We start from the raw sequence: 24,986 nt of genomic DNA, 5'->3' as shown, positions 1-24,986 counted from the left end.
CAAAAAAAAATCTTATTAGGCCTATTTGCTGGCACTGGGAAGAACAGAGCTTGGCCTGATGCCCACAGTCTGACAATACCACAAACACATCCATTGTACAGAGAGGCCTAGCTGGATGCAGAAGGCAGGGAGTAATTAGTCTCTCAGGAACTTATGGGCCCCAACAGGGTTGGGTGTCCAAATCTGTAAGACTCCAATTCGCTTAGCACCAAGAGCCACTCTGGGGCAACAGAGCAAAGAGCCAGAAGCCCCTTGAGAAGTGTGTCACTGCGCATATGGCAAGAAGATATGGGGTGACCTTGCTTTGCCTGTGGTTGCATAGAGGCCCAGACTGGCAAGTACCCATGGATGAGAAGAGCATGACAAATGTCTCTTGTTTTAGAGACAAAGTGCAAGAAATAACCACACAGGCTGCTTTTGGGTTGCTGTCTAGAAGGGTGTATGTTCCCAGCTGAGAGGTGCTGTTGGGGAGTCTTACAAGGCTTGGTGCTGGGGAAGAAAGGGCTTCTCATTGCAGCTGGGGAATAAAAAAGGGGACACCCCACAGGCTTAGAGATTTGTGGAAGGTGTGCTGATGAACTTGGTGACCAACAGGCTGGAACCCTTTTGCCCCAGGGTACCCAGCAAGTCTGGACACTTATTCCTCATTATCTTTGAATCACGGAATCATTTTGGTTGGAAAAGACCTTTCAGATCATGGAGTCCAACCACTAAACTAGCACTGTCAAGGCCACCTCTAAACTATGTCTTTAAGAACCTCATCTATGCATCTTGTAAACCCCTCCAGGGATGGTGACTCAACCACTACCATGGGCAGCCTGTTCTAGTGACTGACAACACTTTTTGGGAAGAAATATTTCCTACTGTCCAATTGAAATCTCCCCTCATGTAACTTGAAGCCATTTCCTCTTGTCCTATCACTTGTTCTTTGGGAGAAGAGACCAACCCCCTCCATGCTCCAAGCTCCTTTCAGGCAGTTCAGAGATCAGAAGGTCTCCCCTCAGCTCCTGTTCTCCAGCTGAACCCCCCAGGTCCCTCAGTTGCTCCCATCACACTTGTGCTCCAGCCCCTTCCCCAGCTCCGTTCCCTTCTCTGAACTCACTCCAGCATCTCAAGGCTTTTCTTGTGGTGAGGGGCCCAAAACTGCATGCAGGATTCAAAGTGCGATAGTGTAGGTTCTCATTGCACCTAGTAATATTGCATGTGGGGTGGCTGTTCCCTTACTCCTGAAGGACTGGCAGGCAGTTCACAATGCACATAGTGTCAGGGAGGATTCCACCATCCTTCTCAAGGCTTATAGGGGATCCACAGTGCACTTTGTACTGGAGCAGTGGTGGAAAGCCATTGCTCCTGAAAGTTTACAAGCAGTGGAGTTAACATTGCAGCTACTGCCTGGCAGAAGTCGGTGCTGGTGAAGTGATTTGTATTGCTCCTGGAGGATTATGGTGGGGGTGTGTGTTGTACCTAATTCTGGAAAGAGGTACCCATTGCACCTAGAGCCTGGGCAATGGGAATCCTCTTGCTCCTGGAAAAAATGAGGCAGTGGAATCTCCAATATATGGAATGGTGGGTAGGATCCCTGTTATTTCTGGAGGCTTGCGTGGAAGGCGTCCCCATTGCACCCACTGCTTGAGGAAAGGCTGAGGGAGCTGGGGTTCTTGAACTTGGAGGAGACTGAGGGGTGACCTCATTAATTGTTATAAATATGTAAAGGGTGAGTGTCAGGAGGATGCAGCCAGGCTCTTCTCGGTGACAACCAACAATAGGGCAAAGGGCAATGGATACAAACTGGAACACAGGAGGTTCCACTTAAATATGAGAAGAAACTTCTCAGTGAGAGGAACAGAACACTGGCCCAGGCTGCCCAGAGAGGTTGTGGAGTCTCCTTCTCTGCAGACATTCAAACCCGCCTGGACCCCTTCCTGTGGAACCTCAGCTGGGTGTTCCTGCTCCAGCAGGGGAATTGGACTGGATGAGCTTTTGAAGTCCCTTCCAATCCCTGACATTCTGTTATTCTGTGATCCTGGGAAATGCACTGGCTCTTTGGATCCCCGTGGAAGAGATTTTAGTAACTGGAGTGTTTTTATCATATTCTGTGATTCTGTGATTCTGTGATTGATTCTGTGATTCTGTGATTCTGTGAAAAGGATCTCCATTGCACTTAGTGCTTGGGAAGGGGGGACTGTGGGCAGTGAAGCCCCTATTGCACCCAGTGCCTGGTGGAGAGCAGGGGGAGGAATCTCTCTTGCATTGTTTGTAGGGAGAAGAGAAATTCCCCCTCGCTCCTGGAGGCGTCGAGGGTCGCGCTCCCCGGTGCTCCCGCAGTCACCTCCATCCCCGAGGCGCCCCGGGCGGAGGGCGGGCTTGGCTCCCCCGCCCGGCTCCCTCCCTCCTTCCCGGGGGTTTGCCCTGGGACACGCCGGCGGCGCTGGGGCCGGCTCCTCGGCCGCGGGCAGGGGTCAAGGGCAGCAGCGGGGAGGTGTTGGGGGAGATGCCAACGCCGGGGCAGCGCGGAGGCTCCGGCTGAGCGGGCAGCGCCAGGCCCGGGGAGACCCCCCCGCCAGTCCGCCGGCCCCATGGCGGGGCGAGCGCCGCAGCGCAGCCTCCCGGCGGCAGCGACCGCCGCGCTCCTGCTCTTGCCCGTAAGTGCCGAGGCCGGGGAAGGGGTGGGTGGTGCGGGGTAGGGAGGGAGGGAGAAGGGGGGGACGCCCCGCGACCGCAGAGAACCCACTAGGGTTCAGGAACCTCACAGATCCCGCCCGCCTCCAGGTGCTGGGGGACTCGTCCCGCGGAGCGTTCCCCGCTCTCTCGCAGATGCGGTTCGTCCCCGGGCTCTCTGTCCGGGGACCGCTACCTGCTTCCTGCCTGTGACCGGGCTCTGAGGGATCTGTCCCGGGGTCATTACTTGCACCCTTACAGGTCCCCCCATCTCCAGGCGCTGAAATACCCCATGGCCGCTCACCTCTGGGTCTTCTCAGAACCCATGACGCTTCCCTGTGAAGTTGCCACCTCCCCGTTCCCCATCCTTGCCAGAGATGTCCACCACAGGGACCCCACTGGAGTCACAGCTGCCTGCCCCAGAGAAAAGGGGTTTTCCTGCCACCACCCAGTTCAGTGGGACTGTGTGGCCACATCTGGTGCCCGTTGTCCCCAAACTCTCTCCCTGGTCCCTCTTCTCCCAGCATTTGTCCTTTTCACCGCAGGGATCAGCAAGAAGTGGTGGGGAAGGGCAGGGCTCAGCCTGTGCATCCACCCCAGTGTTTGCTTCAAGTTTCGCTTGAGCAAAATGTACGAGAGGCTTTTCCTCCTGGTCCTTCCCCATCACGAACCTCCCCCTGGGTGATGCTGGGATGAGGTGGAGATTAAGATTGGTCTATGTCCGACTGGACTTAAAACAGCTTTCTCAGCCCATACTCCTAAGTCAGACTGACTTCTTGCATGTCTTGTTTGTTTCGAGTGATAGTTTTAAGTGTGGGAAGTGATATTTACAAATCAAAAGTGAGCGATTAAGCAGGAGGTTCATTGATGTTTCGCAGAATTTATAAAGGCTGTTCCCACAGCATTAAAAAAGTGACAGTGATCCTTCTGGACTGCAGTTTAATTGGCCCATTTTTAACATTGCCTTAAAGAAAGGAAAAAATCTGTTCTATTTCCTTATGTTTTTGTTTGTTAGTTTCTTTGTTTCTTTTTCCACTCTCTAGTTTACAAACAAAGGTAGAGAGAAGCCAGGTCTGGGAAAGCAAAAGGCTCCAAAGGCAAGCAACAACTTAATATTAAAAGCTTTACCGTAGCTTTCTTAGAGAATATTTTCTCAGCTCTATCCGTGTCTTTTTCCCCAGTCAGAGATCAGTGCACATGGGATCACAGTGTGATGGGTCTACAAAATTGCTATTTTCAATCACAAACCAGTTCTTCCTAATCTCTTTCTTCATTTCTCTTCTCTTCCAGACTATGTTTTCACTTACTGATTTCTTTTGGTGCACAAAATTATTTCAGTTTATGCTCAGAGAGGGGGACTTGCCAGTGACGTTATTAAAAGTGCCCAGGTACTGAGAGCTGCCAGAGCAATTATTTTTCAATGAATCAAAAATCGTTGTGCGCTTCCCCTTTAGATGTAACCTATGGGCAGTTTTCCAGTCACCATGTAGATTTTTGTAATTGGGCTGCCGCTTTAAAAAAAAAAAAGCAATACAGATTAAGACTCAAAATGTCAAGTTTCCATAAAATGCATTTAATCCGAGAGAAATGTGTGCTTGGAGTGTAATTCTGAGTGTTCTTATATGGAGAAGCTTGTTTCGATGTAGCTGCTTGTGTCTGATACAGACCCATGTGTTCGTCTTTACAATACGTGGAAATAATGTGCTGGAAGACAATCTTCATCCTCATGCATAGAACAGCTCTTGTTGCTGCAGCTGTAGCAAAAGCCGAGTTTTTTCTGTTCTTTGGGGGTGTGTTTTCCTCTGCAAATGTTGCTGGTAAATCTGTATCTCTGCTTTACAGCTGGATGAAACTATGCACCAAGAAGCTTAAGAGTAATATTTTAAAACTCTGGCTCAAATCCAAAGCTCTTAAGTTCCTGTTCGACTTGAAAACACTTGAAAATTGACTCAAAGTCAATGGCTCCATTCACATTTGTGGATTTGAGAAAAGGCAGAGCTGCTTGTGGGAACAGACCTGCATACGATTAAGGGAGCTTAAGTTTTCACAGCAGCTGAGCAATTGTGTTTTATGGCAACTGCAGGTTTGCAACACTTAGGAAATGAGGCAACTTTCTAGTACAAAATCAGATCTACCACATAAAAATGCTGGTGCAAATGACCTGTCAGATTTCACAGGGCTGATCAGCAAAAGGGTGAAGACTTGCACAGCAGGCTCTGAGATTTATGTTCTCTTAAAGGGTTTCCGTACATATGACACACTGGAAAATGCATTGACTTGAATGTGAAAAACAAACAAACAAACCATAAAACAAGAGCAAATGAATCTTTTGACATTTTGATCTGTATCAAAATGTCCTTGCTGAGTTCAAGTAATTTGAAGGAGGGGGGGGTTATTAATAAAAAACAAAAGCAAAGCTTGCTATAATTCATATAATCTCCTGAAGCTCCTAAAACAGCCACAACAATTTGAGTTTATCAGCCAGTGGTGACAACTTAAAGAATATTCCTGATGTGAGACTGCCGAAATTCAGTCCCACTGTGAATTAATGCAGCATAAATATCTCATCACGGGGGGAGTATTTTGGCAGGGTTTAAATCTATATCCATCTTGTGGTAATTACTGGATGTTTGAAGGAGGCAGTTATGTGCAAGGATGAACGTCTGATGTTGGATGGCAGGTAGTTTTGCCATGAAATGTTTCAGTGATATTCATAGCTGCCCTGAGCTAGAAAGCGAGCAGCCCTTAGCTTTTGTTCGTATAAGGAATCTGCTCACATATTATTGTTCTGTCAAGAGTGGAAGAGAAATAACAATTAAGTCTTCTCAATTCTGTGGCTATCGTGTTGCAAACCAGAGAGCAGTTGTGCCTCTGCCAAAGATGGTGGAGGAAAAGTGTGGGGATGTCATTGCAGAGCGTTCTCTAGCAGAGCTACATACTTATTTAGTTTCAGTCTCATAGATTCTATCTCTACTAGTATATTAAGACAATCAGGACAGCTCTTAAGCCTTCAATCCGAATGCCAGAAAGTGGTTTCTGCCCCTGCTATTGAGCTCCTTCAGCTTCTAAAATGAGGAGCGTGTGTGCAAGCTGACTATTGAGAACAGTCAGTGGTGCAGCTCAACTTGCACATCCTTCCCTGCAACTGTTTGAGATACCACTAGATTGCTTGGGGCAAAAACGAGGCCAGGAACCACTCTAAAAATGTAGCAGTATAAATGATTAAGTAGTTAAACCAGACCTTTGCACTGTCAGATTTATTAGCTTAGATGGAGTATGCTGTGCTCCCATTGCTCATGGCTCTCAATGAGTGATTGAGGGAGGCATTTTCCTCTCAGACAAACTCTTCATTGCTTTGAATTCAGAGATCAGCTTTCGTTGTGCCAGAGATTACTGTGGGATCCTGCTGGTGATGTGATGATCTGAGAGATTCACAATGAGAAAACAAGCAAGTGGATGATATCAACTTCTAAAGTTTCTGTTTTCTTTTTATTTTCATTTTGTCCTATAAAATATTAAATAAAATATTTTAAAAATACTACCATTAGACCAAGCATTTGCACATTTTTGTATTGTTTTAATAGTTCTTCAGATTCTTTTTTTTGGCTGGAAGAGGCAATGGGGATAGTAAGAACAGGCTGAATTTGATCCTTTTTAGTTTATGTTACTTTCAGGTTTGCAGCACTGCAAACCCAAGAAGGAGGCTTTGGAGAAAGGCTGGTTTACTTTAGATTACAATTCTATCCAGTAAATGACATTTCTGCGGGAAGTTACTTTTTCCGCTCTATGTCTATAAACTGAAACAGATAGATCAAATCTTTTTTATATACACACCCTTCTTTCTTTTAACCTACACCAATTTTAATCCCCAAAGGAGCCTGTTCTCCCTTGAAGTGCAAACATTAATTCTTGGATGTAAAGCTGGAGCTGTCCAGCGAGCCACACGGCAGCTCCTTGCGTCATTTGGAGACACTGATATGGATCAAAGCATTGCATCAACATTGTCTGTGCCTCGTTATATTTCTATTCATAACTAAATGCATTCTCCTGCTTCGCTTTATCAAACAATTTCTTTATAAAGAATTATTTTATTTTACTGCTAATCTGTTTTTTAATCTTAACAGCTTTTAAAATAATTGTATTTGATATGAGCTGGTGAGTGTTGAGTAAAGAGCTTTATGTGTTTTATTTTTTTTTCTCTGAAGAGCTGGATGATTTTTTTTCTATGGCTCTTTTTACAAGAGAAGGCAAATACGAACTAGTCTTTAACCACTGCGATCAGTCAGCTAACAAATACGTTCCTTCAGATTAACAGCTGTTTCAATTTCGTTAGTCATGTCCAAATGTATGAATGAGGGTGGTAAAATACTGGAATAGGTTGAACAAAGAGGTGGTGGATGCCCCAGGGATGCCCTGGGAGACGTCCCAGGCCAGGCTGGACGGGGCTCTGAGCAACCTGAGCTGGTGAAGATGTCCCTGCTCATGGCAGGGGTGGCACTGGATGAGCTGCGAAGATCCCTCCAACCCAAACTATTCTATGAAAATTACACTTCCATTTTCTGGTGCTAGTGTAGGGATAACTTTCCTATAAGGCTCTTTAGCAAATAGCGTGTCATGCTTTCATAAGTCCTGAGCAGTTCTCTGCGCCTGGGTTCATTTGGATTGGCTCTCACAAGCAGAAGTTCTGCCGGCTCTGAATGATCTTGACAAAGGCTGTGCCATTTGGGAAATGCTGTGGCAGGGACAATGACGTTCTGAGAAAGCCAGTTCACAGAGATGGGTTTTGACATTCTCTCCTGACCTCTGGCTCATAGTCCCTCATTGCTGTGCAAGTGAGCCCACATTGAGAGTCAGGAGCTGGGACCATGCTGCTCCTGCTCCAGCACGTCTTATTCCCCAGATTGACAGCTTTATTGTGGCCCTAAATGGGTGGAGAACTTAGAAGATGTCCTTGTCCAAGAATGATCAATTAAACAGCGTGTGTTTGTAAAGAAACATGGTTTGTTTTCACTGAATGAGAAAGAAAATCTATTTGGTATTTCAAAACCTGAAACACTTCTTCAACAGAGCTGTAGGAAATTGAAACTAATTAAAGCTCTACAAACTTCTGCGTAATCCTGGCTGAATAACTATTCACTCTGGGTTGTGTATGCCGGGAAAGTAAATCATGAGCAATGCAGATGGAGATTAAAATACATTGGTTGTCCCCACTGCAATGCTAAACTCTTGCCCTGGTAATAGTAGCTGAAGTGCCAGAGAACTGGAAAGGAGCCACCTGCCTCTGAGGGCTATGGGTCAATCTCTCTTGCTGTTACCTAGGTTCCTGGGACAAGGGGGGCTTTTTAAGTGCTGTTATTTCTGCACTGACTTAATTTTGGGAGTGCTGTCCTCTAGCAGGGGTGGCTTTTACAGTAGAAAGGAAGTTCTGGGAAGAAGGAGGAAAGAAGGTGAAAGCGAATTGAAGGAAGTGTGCTGATGAGTCCGATCAGGTTGCCCGTGGGGCTGCCAGCCAGGCTCTGCTAGCAGCCATTTCAATGCATGGGCTAAAGTATCAATTCCCTTTGAGTGGCAGTAGCAGACTCCACAGCCCAGACACAGCTTGGGTTTCAGGAGGTTCATGCCAGCAGAAGCAGAGATGCTCCATGAGCCAGCACCCACGGTTGTGCTTTCTTGTGCTGCCATCACAGGAGTAACTCTTCTGCACTTGGGTCACAACAGTCCCATGAAAGCTACAGGCTTGGGAAGAGCACCTGGAAAGCTGCCTGCAGGAAAATGATCTGAGGGTGTTGATCAACAGGGGCTGAACATGAGCCAGCATGTGCCCAGGTGGCCAAAAAGGCCACCAGCATCCTGGCTTGTATCAGGAATAGTGTGGCCAGCAGGACCAGGGCAGTGACCATCCCCTGGACTGGGCACTGGGGAGCCCAAACCTCAAATCCTGGGTGTAGTTTTGGGCCCCTTATTCCAAGAAAGGCCTTGAGGTGCTGGAGCAAGTTGAGAGAAGGGAACGGAGCTGAGGAAGGGGCTGGAGCACAAGTGTGATGGGAGCGGCTGAGGGACCTGGGGGGTTCAGCTGGAGAACAGGAGCTGAGGGGAGACCTTCTGATCTCTGAACTGCCTGAAAGGAGCTTGGAGCATGGAGGGGGTTGGTCTCTTCTCCCAAAGAACAAGTGACAGGATGAGAGGAAATGGCCTCAAGTTGTGCCAGGGGAGGTTTAGATTGGATATTAGGAAAAATTTCTTCCCAGAAAGGGTTGTCAGGCATTGGAACAGGCTGCCCAGGGGAGCAGTGGAGTCACCATCCCTGGAGGTGTTTAGTATTTGACATATTTTAATTATGATAAGGCAAACAGAGTTGAAAATATTAGAAACTTGAGTGAAGAAAACAGTGTTCAGGATACACCCTATAAACTGTTAAATACATCATTGCCAATATAAAGGATTTGGAAGTAACTATTACCTATTATTCTTTTACTACAGGAATTATATGTCCTAGAATCAAGGAATAAAAAAATAATTTTTGCTGGAAGGAACTGCTAGAGGTCTCTTGTCCAACATCCTTCTCAAAGCAGAGCTAATTCCAAAACCAGATCATGTTGTTCAGGGCCTCATCCAGTTTACTTGTGAAAATCTACAAATATGGGGATTTCACAGTGTCTCTGAACCTCTTTTCACAACATCTCTGAACTTCTTTTCCGATGTTCAGCCGTTGTTATGGTGCATTATTTTTCCTTCATCCCTGTGAGATTTTCTCTTGCTGCAACTTGTGAATAATATCTGCCTTTTGTCCTTTGTCTGTAAACTTCTGAGAAGAGTCTGACTCCTCTGTAATTCCCCTTCAGGTGGTGAAAGACTGTTGTTAGACTTTCTCTTATTCCAGTCTTGGAGTTAAATATCACTGTGCTATGTGCTTTTCAAATACTAAAGGTGGGCTCCAGCCCAAGATTTAGCAGCTTAAGGAAGAAGCAATAGAAGGAAGGAGAAGAATAAACTAGTGAGGTGACACTGGTCATCAGCTGTGACCTTTCATCAGTCTTGGGTCAAAGAATCATTTTATGGGGGATAGAGAGGCACCATTGTCAGCATTCCATGGACGGTGAGAGAAGATATCACTAGCTGACTGAAGTCTTGATCCAGAATAGGAGATGGGTTTTTACCATTTTTTTAGGTGGGAATGTGCTGGCAGAGTAGCAGTACTATTTTATCAAGCCGCTTGGATTAACTTGGAGACAAGCAATGACAGGGAGTTGAAAGGCCTGAAGGATGACTTGAAAAGGAGACTGGTTTTCTTGAACTGTGCTAGCACTCTTTCCTTTTACTGGAACCTTAGCTGACTCAGGTTTCAGGTTGCAGGTTCCTGTGGAAACTTGTATGTTGACCTTCTACCATAAATGGAAATTATTTTTCTGGTGAAGCAGAACCAAACGATTGTGTACTGCTGAATGCTGTTGCACCAACAAAGTTACTGAGCTGAGGAAAGCCAAAGCTGTCTTGAAGAAGAGGACTGATCTTTTTTGGTTCTTCAACAAGCAAAGTATTTCGTAGAATCATAGAATCATTTTGGATGAAAGACACTCTCAGGATCGAGTGCAACCATAACCTAACCTAACTCTTGTACTAAATCACGTCCCTAAGAACCTTGTCTAAACACCTTTTAAACCCCTTCAGAGATGGTGGCTCCACGAGTTCCCTGGGCAGCCTGACAACCATGCTGGCCCTCTTAGCACTGTCCTTTAATAAGCATCTCTTTTGCATACATCCTGTGCATGAAGTAACCAAATGACACCAAATATAAATCCATCCTGGCCACAGGGAAGACTGTCTTCGCCTCCTCTCCCAGGCTGTCCTCTGTTTTCCTCTTTAAGCAGCATTCTTCACACCCTTGGTTGTGCATATGCCTTCAGGTGATTAGTAGTCTGCAAATATTCTGGCTCTCCTCACTCCACCCCACGTATTGCCATCTCTTGTTAGAGAGAAGGAGCTGCTCAGATGAATGTTGGCATTTGTTGTAGGTGCATTCTGCTGAATACCTGGTGTTTTTTCCCAAAGCATCTGTTTTCACACACAAATACCGGTGATGGCAGGAACCTCCGTAAAACTTGCCAGATGCCACCTGCCCTGGAAACTCCCTGGCTGTATATGAAGAGAGTATGGGTTTTGTCAAGGAAATGTGGGATTCTCTTTGATTTTGCTGCACTGAGCCCTCTCACTAATTATATTTTCATGGCGAAGTTATATGCATCTGTTTCTCTAAACTGAGCTTCCGTAGACACAAACTTCACAGTTTTTGCATTCAATTGGGCCCCTGCTCTGAGTCAGTCCTTCCCAAACATTCAGATGAACACTCAATCTCATTTTAGAAATGCTGCATTTGCAGAGCTTTGATTAATAAGATTACATTTGAGCCAGGAGTATTTTTCAGATTAGCTTATTCTAATTGTTTAATTAAAAAACTAAAAATTAAATACAGGTTTTCCCTTTTATTTTATTTTTTTTTTAGCTCTGGGCAAAACTATGAAGTAGCAGCTTTCTGTGGGCTGGAGACAATTTCATTGCACTGTTGATTATGAAACAAGGTAGAATTTAAGGTGTCAGCGCTCCCAGATGTTTTACAGAAATCCCTGGGAGAAGGTGCCGCAGGAGTCTCAACCACCCACAGAAATGGAGGGTAGGAATAAGCATCCTCCTAACATGATCTATGCCGTTCCTGTAGATGCCTACTCAGGAGGGGAAATTACTTTGATTTTATAAGGAATACAGATTTCCAGTTTAGACTGAAACTTCTTTTTCATGTGGCAATTGAGGCACGACATGGAACCTTCTCTTGTCAACTACAGACTGAGCACATTTTGTAGTTCATAACTACAAAATTGGTTGGTATTAGAAGGTCACTTCATCTTGCTCAGTAAAAGAAAGAAAACAGTAGTAGTCCAGATAATTTGATAAGATGGTGTCGTGTTCCTGTCTCCTGTAGCTGTCAGCTCTAAGAATATTTTTACCTCTCCTTTTGTGTATAGCAGCCAAAGAAAATTTAGGAAGGATTCATCTAAGTTACTCTGTCCTTATAGTAGGGGGTGAGAGGCAGCAAATGCAGTCAGTGGAGAGTTAAAATATGGCAGATGAACCACACCTGAAAATTTCCTACTTCTCTTCTGAATTGCAAAGGAATTTCCCATGTGATCAGCTCAGCTGCTGCTCTCTGTTGTGAAGTTGGTGCTATTTGAAATAAATCCCACAGCTTTTCTGCGAGTGACTTTCTGATGAGATGCTGTTACAGTTCCGTGGGCTGGATTTCTTTAGGTCCTCGTAAGTACTAGGTGCTAGAAAAGGAGAATTTTTGTTCTGTTCTTTAGACTATGTCTCTGATGTCAGCACCTCTGCCTTTGCTCAGCAAGCCACCGGCACATGTTTTACAAGGAGGCGTAACAGTTTTCTGTAAAAAGCTGGCTTTTATTAGACAACTAGAATATAGTATCTGGGAGTTCTTACGTGAGAGTGGGAAAGCAGAGTTTAAGCATCTGTCCATGTTTGGCAGCATTTCTTGCCTGTTGAGCTTCCCTCCCCTATCTCGGTGACAAACATTGTGCTGTCATGTGTCATCCTTTACCACTTCAACTCTTTCCTTCAAGTTTCAGTTGTCTTGACTTCACCTGCTCTGCTGCTTATTTTTAATAGATATTTAAACTTACAAGATGCTGCCCCTTGTATCTCTGTGGTAGCCCCACACCTGCAGTTACAGTTTTGAATCCTATTCACAGCTGTGGGGCTTGTTTATGTTGCTGTAGCCATTTCTTACATATACAAGAGAAGAAAACAACCTGCAATGCAACTAAATTAAGTACAAGTGTTAATTTGCTTATATATACATATATATATAATTACTTAGAGGAACACAATAATCACACCCCCAGGACTCTATGTTGTTTTTTAAAATTAAGTCACAAGTCCTCTCTAATCTGCATGAAACAACCACAAATCCTGTTAGAAACCGAGAGGAGGCAACACCATGATGGGTCAGATATTTGTCTGTGCCCAGAGCTCTCCACATGGTTCCATCAAGTCATGTTACATATATCATATAATGTTACGTATGTGTTTTTATGACTTCGTGTTGATAATTTAGGAGAGCACTTGTGTGACAAATAATAAATTCTGCACAAATAAAGGTATGCAAGGTTGGAACTCTTTTATTTTCAGAAGAGCACACACTACTATTAGTGCCTTACAACTTCTAACAATGTAACACAGCAGTATGTTACTCTTATGTTGTTGCCCTTTTCATGTGCTGTTCCTATATCTAGAGGTGATCTTAGGGTGAGTTCCTCTGGTTGTGTCTCCTAACTGCATACCCTCTGATGGACATAAGGACCTTTCATGGATTAATGAAGAGCGGTGACCATGACCAAGGGGAAAGATCTAACAGAATGACCATGGGAGGCGCAGTGACACACTAGGGAAATTCATCCACTCCTTTTCTGCAAGTCCTCTCAGATTTGAACAGAAAGTTGACCAAGAACTCCACATATTGCTCTGGAGCGGTAGAAACGTCCTACAGAATAGTACTTGGTGCCCTCACTTTAGAAAATAAAGGGCTCCTTTTCACCTTACTCTCTGGATCAGTGCATTATTTTTATTTGTATAAATGTCCATAGTGGCTTAGAGAAATTAAGACAGACATTTCTGTGTGTGTTTCAGGTAAATGTGTGAGACAAAGTAGAACTGATTTGATGGGAAAAGGTCATGGAAAAGTAGCAGTTTGAGTAAAGTACTGCGTTACTCACAGCAACTAATATTTCAAAATACATACACAGTCACAGGCCAGTTAGGATCATAGAATCATAGAATGTCTGAAGTTGGAAGGGATCCACAAGGATCATCTGGTTAAACTCCTGTCCATGCATAGGACAGCCTCACAGTTTACACCATAATCATTTATAATTATTACACCATAATTATCTTTAAAATTCTACTTTACTTAAATGTTTCTCTTTTTTTTGCTGTTCTGTATTTTTAAGAGTTCTTTTAGGCTTTTGGGGCTTGTCTGCTTTAAATACAATTTTTATAAAGTATCACACGAAAGAAAGCTGTTCACTGTGGTTAGTGGAGAGAAAACGAAAGCAAAAGTAACATAGTATGGAGAAGGCGCTTTTCCCTCTAGCCAAATGAACCTAAGTTGACCCTAAACCAAATGTGACATTTAACCTTTCCTGTTCCTACACACGCTGTGCTGAACTAGACCTCTGTCTGTTCTTTCCCATCATCTTACGAAGCGGACAGCTGAACATGCTGTGTATTTACAGTACATGGAGATGTCTCAAGTTTCTCCTTTGAAGTGAGACAGTGCTTTGGCCTGTGAGGTAGCAGAGGGCTGGGGAAGGGAAGAAATGCTTCTGTTATGTCACCTCGTGTGGCTGTGTTGACATGACCACTGCTTTTTGGAAGGCTCATTTGGAGTTCTGTGCCTTATGATATGGCCCTGGCTGAAGAACAGAGCCATTGCCTTTCCCTGTCTCCATGGCTTGACCATGCATGGTCAGTGCCCTGAAAGGTTTTGTGATGGGAGGCAGGAGTTTGAGTCTTCCTGGAGGAAAATAGCACCTTGGTGTTTACTTGAAAAAGAATGAAGTCTGATAAATGTTTTTTGTTTGAAAATGGCCTCAGGTTGCACCAGGGAGGGTTCAGATTGAATATTAGGAAACAATTCTTCATAGTAAGAGTTGTGAAGCAGTTGAACAGGCTGCCCAGGGAAGTGGTGGAGTCACCATCCCTGGAGGTGTATAAAAGATGTATAGATGAGGCTCTTATGGACATGGTTTAGTGCTAGAGATAGTTTAGGGTTGGACTCAATGACCTTGAGGGTCTCTTCCAACCAGAACAACTCTATGATTCGATTATTCTATTATTTTATTTCAAGACTTCCTATTTTGTAAAATAGCAACAGAGTGAGAAGTAGATAGAAACGGTATTGTACAAAGAATAGTTCTTCTTTAGAGACCAACATTGCTGGTGGATTCTATTGTCACGATAATTTACTCCACTTCTTATTAAGCAGCAAGGAATTCAGTGGCATAAAAAGGGTTCTGCAATCACTTAATGCACCTTAAAGCACTGAAATGTAACATCAACATTCAAGGAGCATGGTCATTTCCTTGAGCAAAAGCTGCCTATATTATATTAGTGTCATTCTGCATAAATAGGAAAGCAAAGGCATTTTTGTGTGTTACCATGGCTTTATATCCCCTCAGAAACAGTCAGGAAGATTTTGTTCCACTGTTTGAAAATGGAAGTTTCTGTCAGTGGTGTGTCAGTCCTGAATTTGCTCACGACATTTAGTTCTGTCTTTCTTAAAGGGCTTTTCAAGAGCTTCTCTTGCTCCAAGCAGTACCCCAGCTCAGCTGTACTTTGAGATGTACAGATCTGTTGTCTTCTTTCCTCTGTCTGCAGTGGGCACTTCAGTAGTTTCATTTTTGAGTGTGAAAACGACAATGAATTCCTTAGATTCAACTCTAAACATACATTTCCTAAAACTACTCTTATCCTGTACTGAACCTCCAGCTTTCTTGAAGTGCCCATTTTGATATTACTACTTTCTCAATAACATTTGCCCTCAGTGGAGGGGTTAGCTCTCTGAATTCTGAGGGTCAGAAACTTCTGCCTTTTTTACTGACTAAAAAAGAGCTAAAGATCACCTTCCAGAGGTGATCTTTTTCTTACACAGTCAATGAAAATAGTTTCCTCACACCTTCTGGATTGCCCTTTGCCTATTCCTGTCTCTCCTTCTGGACTGTGTAAGGATCTTTAGCAGCAATATAACTGTTAAAAGTTAGTTGAGAAAAATTCCACACATGATCTTTAATGGGATGTGATTCATCTTCTCTATTTCAAGCATCTGCTTTTAGGTGAGTTAAATTGTGAGCTTTGTTAATGCTATTGACTATCTCCCACAAGAAGAGGTCCAGGATAGGTGGTTCATCTCACTACATATAGTGAGATGAATGCCACCTGATGTCATGGAGCAATTATAACCGTAAATCTTCTCTGTCATGAGGGGATATCTGAGCTAATTATGAATGGGAACTGCTATATAAGTTCTGGGGATTGGAATGATAAAAACGTATCCATGCAGCTGCTTTACTGTTTGTTTTGGTTTGTTTCTGTCTGTTCATCCAGATAGTTCTCCACTGTGAATCTTCTGTGAACCTGCCCTTGTCTGTTCTACTGGAAAAGTACTGTGAAGCTTTGTCAGCCCGCACCAATGTCACAGGTATTTATTTCTTTATTTCTTGTTGGCTTCTTGTTACTGTGGGATCTGTTTTCAAAGTGTCCTTGCTCCAGGAACAACTTTTCTTGCTGAGATAAACATAGTGCCTCCAGCCTTGGGTTTTCATTGGCAACAATCTACACTGCTGTGACATGGAAAGAAAACGTTGAATTTTGCACACCTGGAAAGAGCTTCATGTGAACTAACAGTGACAGATTTTTCTGTAATTTGTTAAGCTGACTGTACTCACTGACTGATATGATCATTGAAGGTCAATATTCTTTAAGTGTCGGTATCCAGACTGGTGGAGATTTATTGACAAAGGCTGTCTGCGTTTCTCCAGGTGCAGAATGAGACACCCAGGCTGGGTAGGCAAAGACCCGTAGATGTGCTAGTAAAATCCAGCCCTTGTGTGATGGTCACTGTGGAAACTGGGGTGCTCTGACCAAACTGACACCTCATATAAGCTAGACCCTGGACCATTTCAGCCAGATCAATATCCCATTAACAGCTCCAGTCCTTCCAATCAAAATACAGTACATACAGCACTGATTCTTGCATTTGATTCTTGACTAAAATGCACCAGCACAAAAATGATGCTGTGAGAGATGTCAAACTGGATCCAGCTTTTCGTCAGAAAAGGGATAGGTATATTCAGAGCCACTCCTCTGTAAGGTGACTGCGGGTTGTGTGCTGTGATTAATGATGTCGCTGGGGGAAAAAGCAGGATTGTTTCTTTCCCCCTCACTTCTCTTTCCCCTGGAAAATCTTCATGCAGGAAGAAGTCTAAAATATCTTGTAATAATGTAGATATTATCATTTAGCCCATTCTCCAGCCCCAAGAAATGACAAAAGAAATGAGGCTGAAGGAAGAAAAAAATCCTGTATCTGATATTATAACAATTGTGTTTTAATCTGACTGTATCAATTCCTTAGGGACAATAAGATGATCTAGATAAGACAATCAGAGTGAAGGCTGAAAGTTCTGTTGCCTTAACTGCCTGTTAATTTGCATATAAATGGTGTGTTGACCTGTATTATGAATCTAGCCTGAGCTTTGCATCTTGTGCCATTGTGTTTCAGGGAGCAATTCTGCCTCATGTTATATTTACTTGTATAAATTTTAATGACCATCTATCACATTCTGTAGCTGAACACAAAAGAATGATAGATGAGGTTCTGCAAAACCTTCCCTAATTCTGGACATTCATTTTAGGTATTCTTTGCCTTGTGAATATTTTTGTAAATAATATTGTAAAACTTGCCATTAATTCATAATGTATTTTTCCTTGTCCAGGGCTTCTATTGAAAAAAAAAAAAAAAATTAAAAATCACACCAGGCTGTCTTAGAAACTGCCAAAAAATTTACTTCTCAATTGTTGACAAAACAATAGTTTTCTGGGCTATTTATATGATGCATGAACATGGGGCATCTTCTCAGGCTGAGTGCAACTACTGTAATAGCATTTTAATATGAAAAGGGAAGAGAGAAGTCACAGAAGCCTCTCCTCTATTTCACATAATTGTAAGGTATCACTGATCAAATAGATAAAGCACTGTTCTCAAATTAATGAAAATTGACTGTCTGTCACATAGAGACAATCCAACATGCAGCTTTTCTAGAACATACCTTCCCATGATGCTTGTGACCGTAGCACTTTCTGCATCATGCTTCAAAATCCTATGAACCGGTACTCTTCTTTGAGCATGGGCTTATACATATAGTATAACACAAAGCTGTTTCATGTTCAGACAGGTTGGACATCGGCCCAGACTCAGGCATAAATGTGAAGTGAACTTTGGGACATACTAGAGACAAAAGTTCACTTTTTTTGCTTAGTTTGGGCCAACGGGCTCTTCTCAATGTGGTGGATAACCAGCGTGGTGCTTCTAACTACTACATGTTCTTTTTCCATACCAATTGTACAATCTTCAAACAGGTCTGGACTATTCAGCTATGATTTTTCTCACTAAAAATGGAAGTTTACAATATAGTGATCTCCTCTTCATAGTCAGTAAAGTTCTAGTCGGTACAGTTAAAGTCCAAAGCACGATTTCATCCTAAACTAAGATCCAAAATGGAGCAGAAATGAAACGCTTTTTCTTTAAAGTAATCCAAGGATCACAAACTCCTGTGACTAATTTTTTGATGTCCAAAATTAGGTGAGCTCTGTGCATCCTTCGCTTTGAACCCTCATAACAGTAAGGATGTATCCCATTGAAACATCGGTGTGCTCCATTGAGCAGCATGGAACCAGACCACAGAGTCTCCAATGTCTGAGGCTTTTCTCTGGCTCACATTCTTTGACACAGTGCAGATATCATATTTTATGGGGTGGGGGAGGAAATCAACCAAAAAAACCCAAGGAGAGCCATATTGAACAATCTTTATTTATAGCTGGGAGAGCAGTAAACATTCAAGTTTTGTAATTGGTTATCTTCCCTGTCTCTTTTCCAGAAGATGCTGTTAATTAGTCCAATATGTTATTTTCTCCCCCTATAATTACTAACTTCCCCCCGCCCAATATGTTCATACTAAGTATCCCAAACAGATGGCATAAAATGCTTTTGAGATTTTAATGTATGTGTAATTTCACTGAATTGCTGAGTGAATGACATTGTAAATTCAGTCTGAAGTGTTTTAAACCAAGTAATATTTTTTTCAGAGGTGTAAGGTGGTAACTTACTCTCTCTTTTGGGTGTTTTTTCCTTGAAAAATCTCTGGATGACACCTTCATGATTGCTTGGGTGCAGCTTTTGAGCTTGATGGGAATGCATGTTTTTATTTGTGGACCTGAAGAATAATTTTATTTAATTATTACTTCGCTTTCATATATAAGAAGAATTGGTTGAAATGGCAGCATTTTTCTATAGCAACTCAGCTGAGGATGTTCCTGATGTTGTAATTGCTTGATATGGTTTGACTAGAGTTAAAGTAATATCCAGGATGACTGAATGACCGTAATCCTATATATCTGGATGATATGTGATCGGAGTTATAGCTTGAATTTTTATAGGAACTTAGCGGAAGTGGGTCCTCAGTTCACACTGATATTCCATGAGTTTTCTCATGCTTCCTTTCACATCTTTTGACTTTCCCATCTTAAATGTTTCCACTAAAGACTAAAAGTCTTGACCTACATCTGATCCTGCTCGCTTTTGATCTCCATGGAAATCTTTTGATCCCACTTTTTGGTCCATTGACATGTTTGGCCGCACAATCTTTAAGACCTTATCAAAAGACCTGAAAACTGGAATTTTGTCCAAAAAAATCAAGTAGAAGATGGATGGCCAGTGCTACTGTGCTGATTGTGTCAGTATAAGAATTAAATTACTATTTTCCTTCTCTTTCTTACCCTTCAGTCATTTTGAAGGTTGTAATTCGCATTTACGGTGTTTAAGGCTCTTCAGACAACCCAGTAGAGGCAATAGATTAGATGTCACACATGTCATTTTATGAAGTTCTGGGATTCACTGAAAGCAAAAATTACTTGAGCCCCGCCTGGTCACTGGATCCTGTTGAGGTAGGGATTGGTTCCTTGACCTTATTCTGGTCATTTTGTATTACGATGAAAGACTCTTGTCTCACAGAAATGGTGTAAATCTCCTGGTTCTGAATGGTGCAGGGTCCCACCTGTACATATTCTGGCTTATACAATATCTGGCTGATGCTGTTTTCTCAAGTCTCTGGGGAAGCTCTGGTTTAAGGAACATGTTGGAGGGTGTGGCAGAAATGTATCCAGGGATAGATTCAAACACACAACTCCTCAAAGATGCCACTGAAGTCCCCAACTAACCTGATATCATTCAGACATTGCCGTAATTGCCCCTGTTGCTGGTAAACAGTCTTATACTAGGGGCTTCTCCAGCACTTGTAATAGCATAAAACTGGAAAGGTATGGAAAGTGATCTTCTTTTTTTAGTTTTTGTTTAGGGCAAGACAGACCTGAAGGGCTGGCAAATATTATATGAAATCTAAAAGAGTCCTGTACCATCTAGGAGAGCTGCTGCTGGCTGGCGAGATGTCTCAGGGCACTGGTGGCACTGGATGCCCGCGTGTGGCCATCTGAATCCTTCCTTAGATCTGCATTGGTTGCACTAGGTGAACTAGATGTGTTGAACTCGATGTTCAGCTCAATCCAAACATTCCCATACAGGCACAGAGGAGTTTCACAGAAATCTGCAAACTAAATGCCATATACCATATAATCTGAAAGATAAGAGTTAAATCTTGAATGCATACATGAAATCTCTGACAAGAGGAATTAATGACAGATGGTTTGGCTATCAAAAACGAAAGAATAGTTATGAGAGTTTTGCCTTGATGCCCCTGCTGCTGAGGGCACACAGGCTGTAGGTTTTTCTTGGCTGATTGTTGTTAATTTTTAGTAGTCAAATTTAATCAATCATTCTTTTAATAGCAGAGTTTCATGACAGACTAACATATTCGGTAACTTGCTTTCTATCCAGAACTGCAAAGGTGAGGCTCTCGCTGCTCTCGGGGTTATTTATTTCTGTACATTGCCCTATTCTGTTTCTTGGAAACAGAAGATTTGACCTCGTTACATCTCTCAACATCCCTCCACGGTAATGGCATGGCAGTAATTCTCGCTCTTTCCCTTCTGATTTTCCCAGCAGGTCACATCAATGAGCACTCCTATTTATAATGATCCTTGGATGAGCTGTTCATTGAAACGTATGCTCTGCACTCTCTTGGCATCAGCTTGCTGGCTGAAGCTCCGGACGCTGCTCTTGCAGCTGCCTGTGGGGCGCTTAGGAATGTGCTTTCATCACATCCACACAACCCAGTTACTGCTCACAGGCATAAAGATAACCTCAATGCATCAACGTTTGCATGATCAAAGCTTGACCTAAAGAAACAGGCAATCTTCCTATTTTCAGATGCTGCAATAACACTATTTAAATAGAGGTGACGATGTTGGTTTACTTTCCTACTGCCTCAAATGACATACCAGGCAGTCTGGCACTACTTTCTTGTGCTTCCCAAAATAAAGCTGATGGTGTTATACGTTGTTGCACAACTTGTATTACTACCACTGGTCCTTACAATTTAAAAAGTTGCATTTCTTAATTCTGGTGCAGTTCCAAGCTGAGGATATGGAAAAACTCTCATGTATTAAGAAACTGTGTAGACAGTCCAACAAGTTCTGTGCTTGATGAGAGATGATTATTTAGAATCATAGGATCATAGAATCATTTGTGTTGGAAAAGACCCTTAAGGACATTGAGTCCAACAATTAATCTAACACTACCAAGTCCACCACTAAACCATGTCTTTAAGCACCACGTCTATTTTGTATGTTTGCTGTACAAAGAAAACCTTTAAATATTTATGGTGGGTTTGTTTTTTCTTTTTGTTTCAGCAGTGGTTGTTTGGTTTTTGGGGGGTGGGTGCAAGTTACTGACAAATTCTTCCAAAATTTACAGCAAAAAATCTCTAAGCTGCATAAATGAGGTTGTAAAGTGCTCAGCTATTATATTCATTCTTGGGGGTGTGGTGGTAGTGTTTGTTTTTTGTTTCCCCATGAGTAGCTATTGTTTGTGGTCTGGCTTTGTGTTGTGATCCTGCATGTGAAACGTGTCTCAGTAAGAAATTGCACCAGTGCATTGATCCTGGTGGACAGCAGGATGACCATGAGCCAGCACTGGGCCCTTGTGGCCAGGAAGGCCAATGGCATCCTCGGGTGGATTAGAAGGGGGGTGGTCAGTAGATCGAGAGAGGTCCTCCTTCCCCTCTACTCCGCCCTGGTGAGACCCCATCTGGAATATTGTGTCCAGTTCTGGGCCCCTCAGTTCAAGAAGGACAGGGAACTGCTGAAAAGGGTCCAGCGGGCAACAAGGATGATTAAGGGAGTGGAGCACCTCCCTTATGAAGAAAGGCTGAGGGAGCTGGGTCTCTTCAGTTTGGAGAAGAGGAGACTGAGGGGGTGACCTTATTAATGTTTATAAATATATAAAGGATGAGTGCCATGAGGATGGAGCCAGGCTCTTCTCAGTGGCAAACAATGATAGGACAAGGAGTAATGGGATCAAGCTGGAACACAAGAGGTTCCACTTAAATTTGAGAAAAAACTTCTCAGTGAGGGTGACAGAGCACTGGCCCAGGCTGCCCAGGGGGGTTGTGGAGTCTCCTTCCCTGGAGACATTCAAAGCCCGCCTGGACACCTTCCTGTGCGACCTCACCTAGGCGTTCCTGCTCCAGCAGGGGGATTGGACTGGATGATCTTTTGAGGTCCCTTCCAATCCCAAACATACTGTGATACTGTGATCCCATGGGTGTTTTTGTAGAACCCCAGGAAACTACCAACCAAGGTAAGCTTAGCTTAGAAGAGGGACCAACCACACTGGAAGCAGTGCTAGTGATATAGAGTGAAATATCAGTAATCGGTTTCCTCAGACTTTACATTATACAGGAAGGTAACAACCCTCTGAACATCTTCATCAAAACAGTCTCTCAATGGCAACAGTTCTGAACTGACTGAAAAGAAAATCTGTAGCAGGTCTGCCTGGAGTCAATAAGATCTTGGGTACGTGGGTCTGAAGAAGGATTGTAGGACAGGGTTGCTGGTGGTACGAAGTCAGGGAAGATTCTATGGTCTAATTAGATGCTGTCAGCATTTACAGTGATCAACCTGAATGACATTGCCATGGTGGTTCCATGCTGCCACCCCGGGATGCTGTGGAGAGTATGGAAAGGGAACAGTGTAAAATTTTAGAGGAATGCAAATCAGACAGCTCATAAACAAAAACATGTTACAGTGGGAAAATGCCATTGAGTTTTGTTTCATATTTCAGAAGAGTGACACCTCAGTCATGGATCTGTCGCTTCTGCATGATATACTCTCAGCAGACTTTCTGTAATGACCGTTACTATGCCACACTTGATCAAATATACTTAAATCTTTGATTTATACAGTTGGTAAAATAAATACCATTTGCCAAATGTGGCTTCTAAATTAGATATCATTTTTTGTACACTTGGCAGATAAAAATATACCCTGTAGAACCTCTCATTTTGTCAAGTTCTACTAACCAGATGGAGTGCCTTTTCCTTTCACATGGAATCACGTCAGTGAATCTGGTCTTAAATGAAAATACCTCCTGTCCTTCAAATCAACATTTCTCTCTGGGTTTGTGGGTTAGTGAGCCTTTCAAGCAGTGAAATAACAGTGTGACTGATCTAGAGAGTAAACCCACACAATAATAACGATACTACAAACTTCACTGTTTGTAACAATGGGTGGTTCTAAAGAATATATAAAATATATAGTGCTGAAGGATAACTGTTTATTAGGAAATGAGAGAGATGGACTTGAATGGGATTTTTTTCTTTGTTACTTCTGATTTCTGTAAAATCCTCAAGATGTTATGAACCCATGACTAAGTTGGCTCTCACCTTCAGGAATGAGCCTCTAGACATGCTCCTTTTGACATGCAGTTGTCCTGCCTTTGTCTTCCTGCTTTTGACAAAATGCATGTTTCCTTGCTTCTTTTGGAGGAATGTCTTTGAGCCACACTCAGAGCCAGATTCACAATATAGACAGATCAAGGTGAGATTTGTCTCCATTTATTTATTTGTGAATATAAAATGGCAAACCGTGTGTCTTAGGTCCCTGTGTACAAACTCATACCTGCCTGCACTGCTGTACTTCATTAGCATCTAATGAAAGCAAAAAAAAAGGTGACCTTCTACTACCTGTTTTTAGTATATTGCAAGATGTGCTCAAAGCTGTTTGAGAACCCAGTGGCTGGTCTGAGGAAGAGAGAGTGGTAGGATGCTTCATGCTTACAGATGCTGTCATGGCCGTGGACAAGAATGTGAACACAGACAATGAATCAGAGGTTCAACTTGCATAAATTACCTATTGTGATTTATCCTTGTGATTTATCCGTTCATCCTTGTTTAGCTCTCAACTGCATCACTTGGTCGACCTTTTCTGAATAAACTCCGTTATGTATGGAATTGATTTGCCTTGGCCTCCCCCCCTGATGTGGGCACAACTTCTTGTATAATCCCATGTATGAAAAAATAGTTAAGCATAAAGCCAGTAAAAATGCAAAGTTGACGCGTAAAGCTCCAGCTCTGTATTGTTCAACTTTCTTATTCCATTACAAAATAAGAACTGTGAGATATTTTTTTTTCCTCCAGGCATTCGTCTTACTCATGAATGTGTCAAAGTGTGGAAACTGGCTGCATAAGAAAGAGATAATGGGAAATGTTAACAGAGTTTATGTAAGCCACTAGGACCTGAACTGTTGAACCACTTCACCCTGAGTGTATCTTTATTTGTATGACTTATTCACTACAGTGATACGCTCCACTGAGTAACGTTGCTCCTGTGCATAAATATATTAGGCAAAAGGTTTGTTTATGGGTGTAAATATCTCAAGTATACATACCCATAGCTAAGAGAGATAAATGAGAAACAGATTCCTAAAGATGTAAATGCTTTGTGGTTTCTCAATGCCATTAATGTGCTACAGGAATTGGATTTCTTCACTCTAAATAGCACTGCTGTAAAAAACCTACTAGCCTATGTGTGGATTTGTTTGTCTTCCCTAAATCCTAAAGAACACCATAGGGAACTGTGCCATTGTAAGATTCTGTCTTCATCCTCTTGAAACTGCATCTTATACAGATGTCCTTGGTACATAAGGCCAAGCACTTAGAAGCTGATCTCTTGACTACTAACACTGTTAAATGCATGGAGGTTTACCACACCAGAGAAACCTTGTTCAGGAAATCCTCTGAGATTAATGAAGGCTGGGAGAGAGCTTATGTGTCTTCTGTTCTTGTGTTCTTCCCTAAGCATCCACTTAAGACAGGCATATCATAGAATCACAGAAAAGTTTGGTTTGGAAGGGACCTTCAAAGCTCATCCAGTGCCACCCCTGCCATGAGCAGGGACATCTTCACCAGCTCAGGTTGCTCAGAGCTCCGTCCAGCCTGGCCTGGGATGTCTCCAGGGATGGGGCATCTACAATCTGACCTTTAGTCGGAACAAATAGGGCTGTTCTGGTATTTTTAAACGAACCTATTTTATCA

At 42.9% G+C, this 24,986-nt stretch overlaps 1 protein-coding gene across 2 annotated transcripts in view; it reads left to right on the top strand.

Annotated features, from left to right (window-relative positions):
• Positions 1 to 2,441: 2,441 nt before the first annotated feature.
• CRHR2 (corticotropin releasing hormone receptor 2) overlaps positions 2,442 to 24,986 on the top strand; it is a 147,912-nt gene continuing 125,367 nt past the window's right edge. The window contains exons 1-2 of one of the 2 annotated variants that reach the window (XM_065832670.2): positions 2,442 to 2,642; positions 15,829 to 15,922. In XM_065832670.2, the coding sequence (XP_065688742.1) occupies positions 2,577 to 2,642; positions 15,829 to 15,922 (160 nt within the window). In that variant the 5' untranslated portion in view covers positions 2,442 to 2,576. Of the gene's footprint in view, positions 2,643 to 15,828; positions 15,923 to 24,986 lie in introns of those variants that run through there. The other variant, XM_065832671.2, reaches the window with a different exon arrangement.

This window comes from Patagioenas fasciata, chromosome 2, assembly GCF_037038585.1.
Source record: "Patagioenas fasciata isolate bPatFas1 chromosome 2, bPatFas1.hap1, whole genome shotgun sequence".
Lineage (NCBI taxonomy): Eukaryota > Metazoa > Chordata > Aves > Columbiformes > Columbidae > Patagioenas > Patagioenas fasciata.
This window is presented reverse-complemented; position numbering and strand designations above follow the sequence as displayed.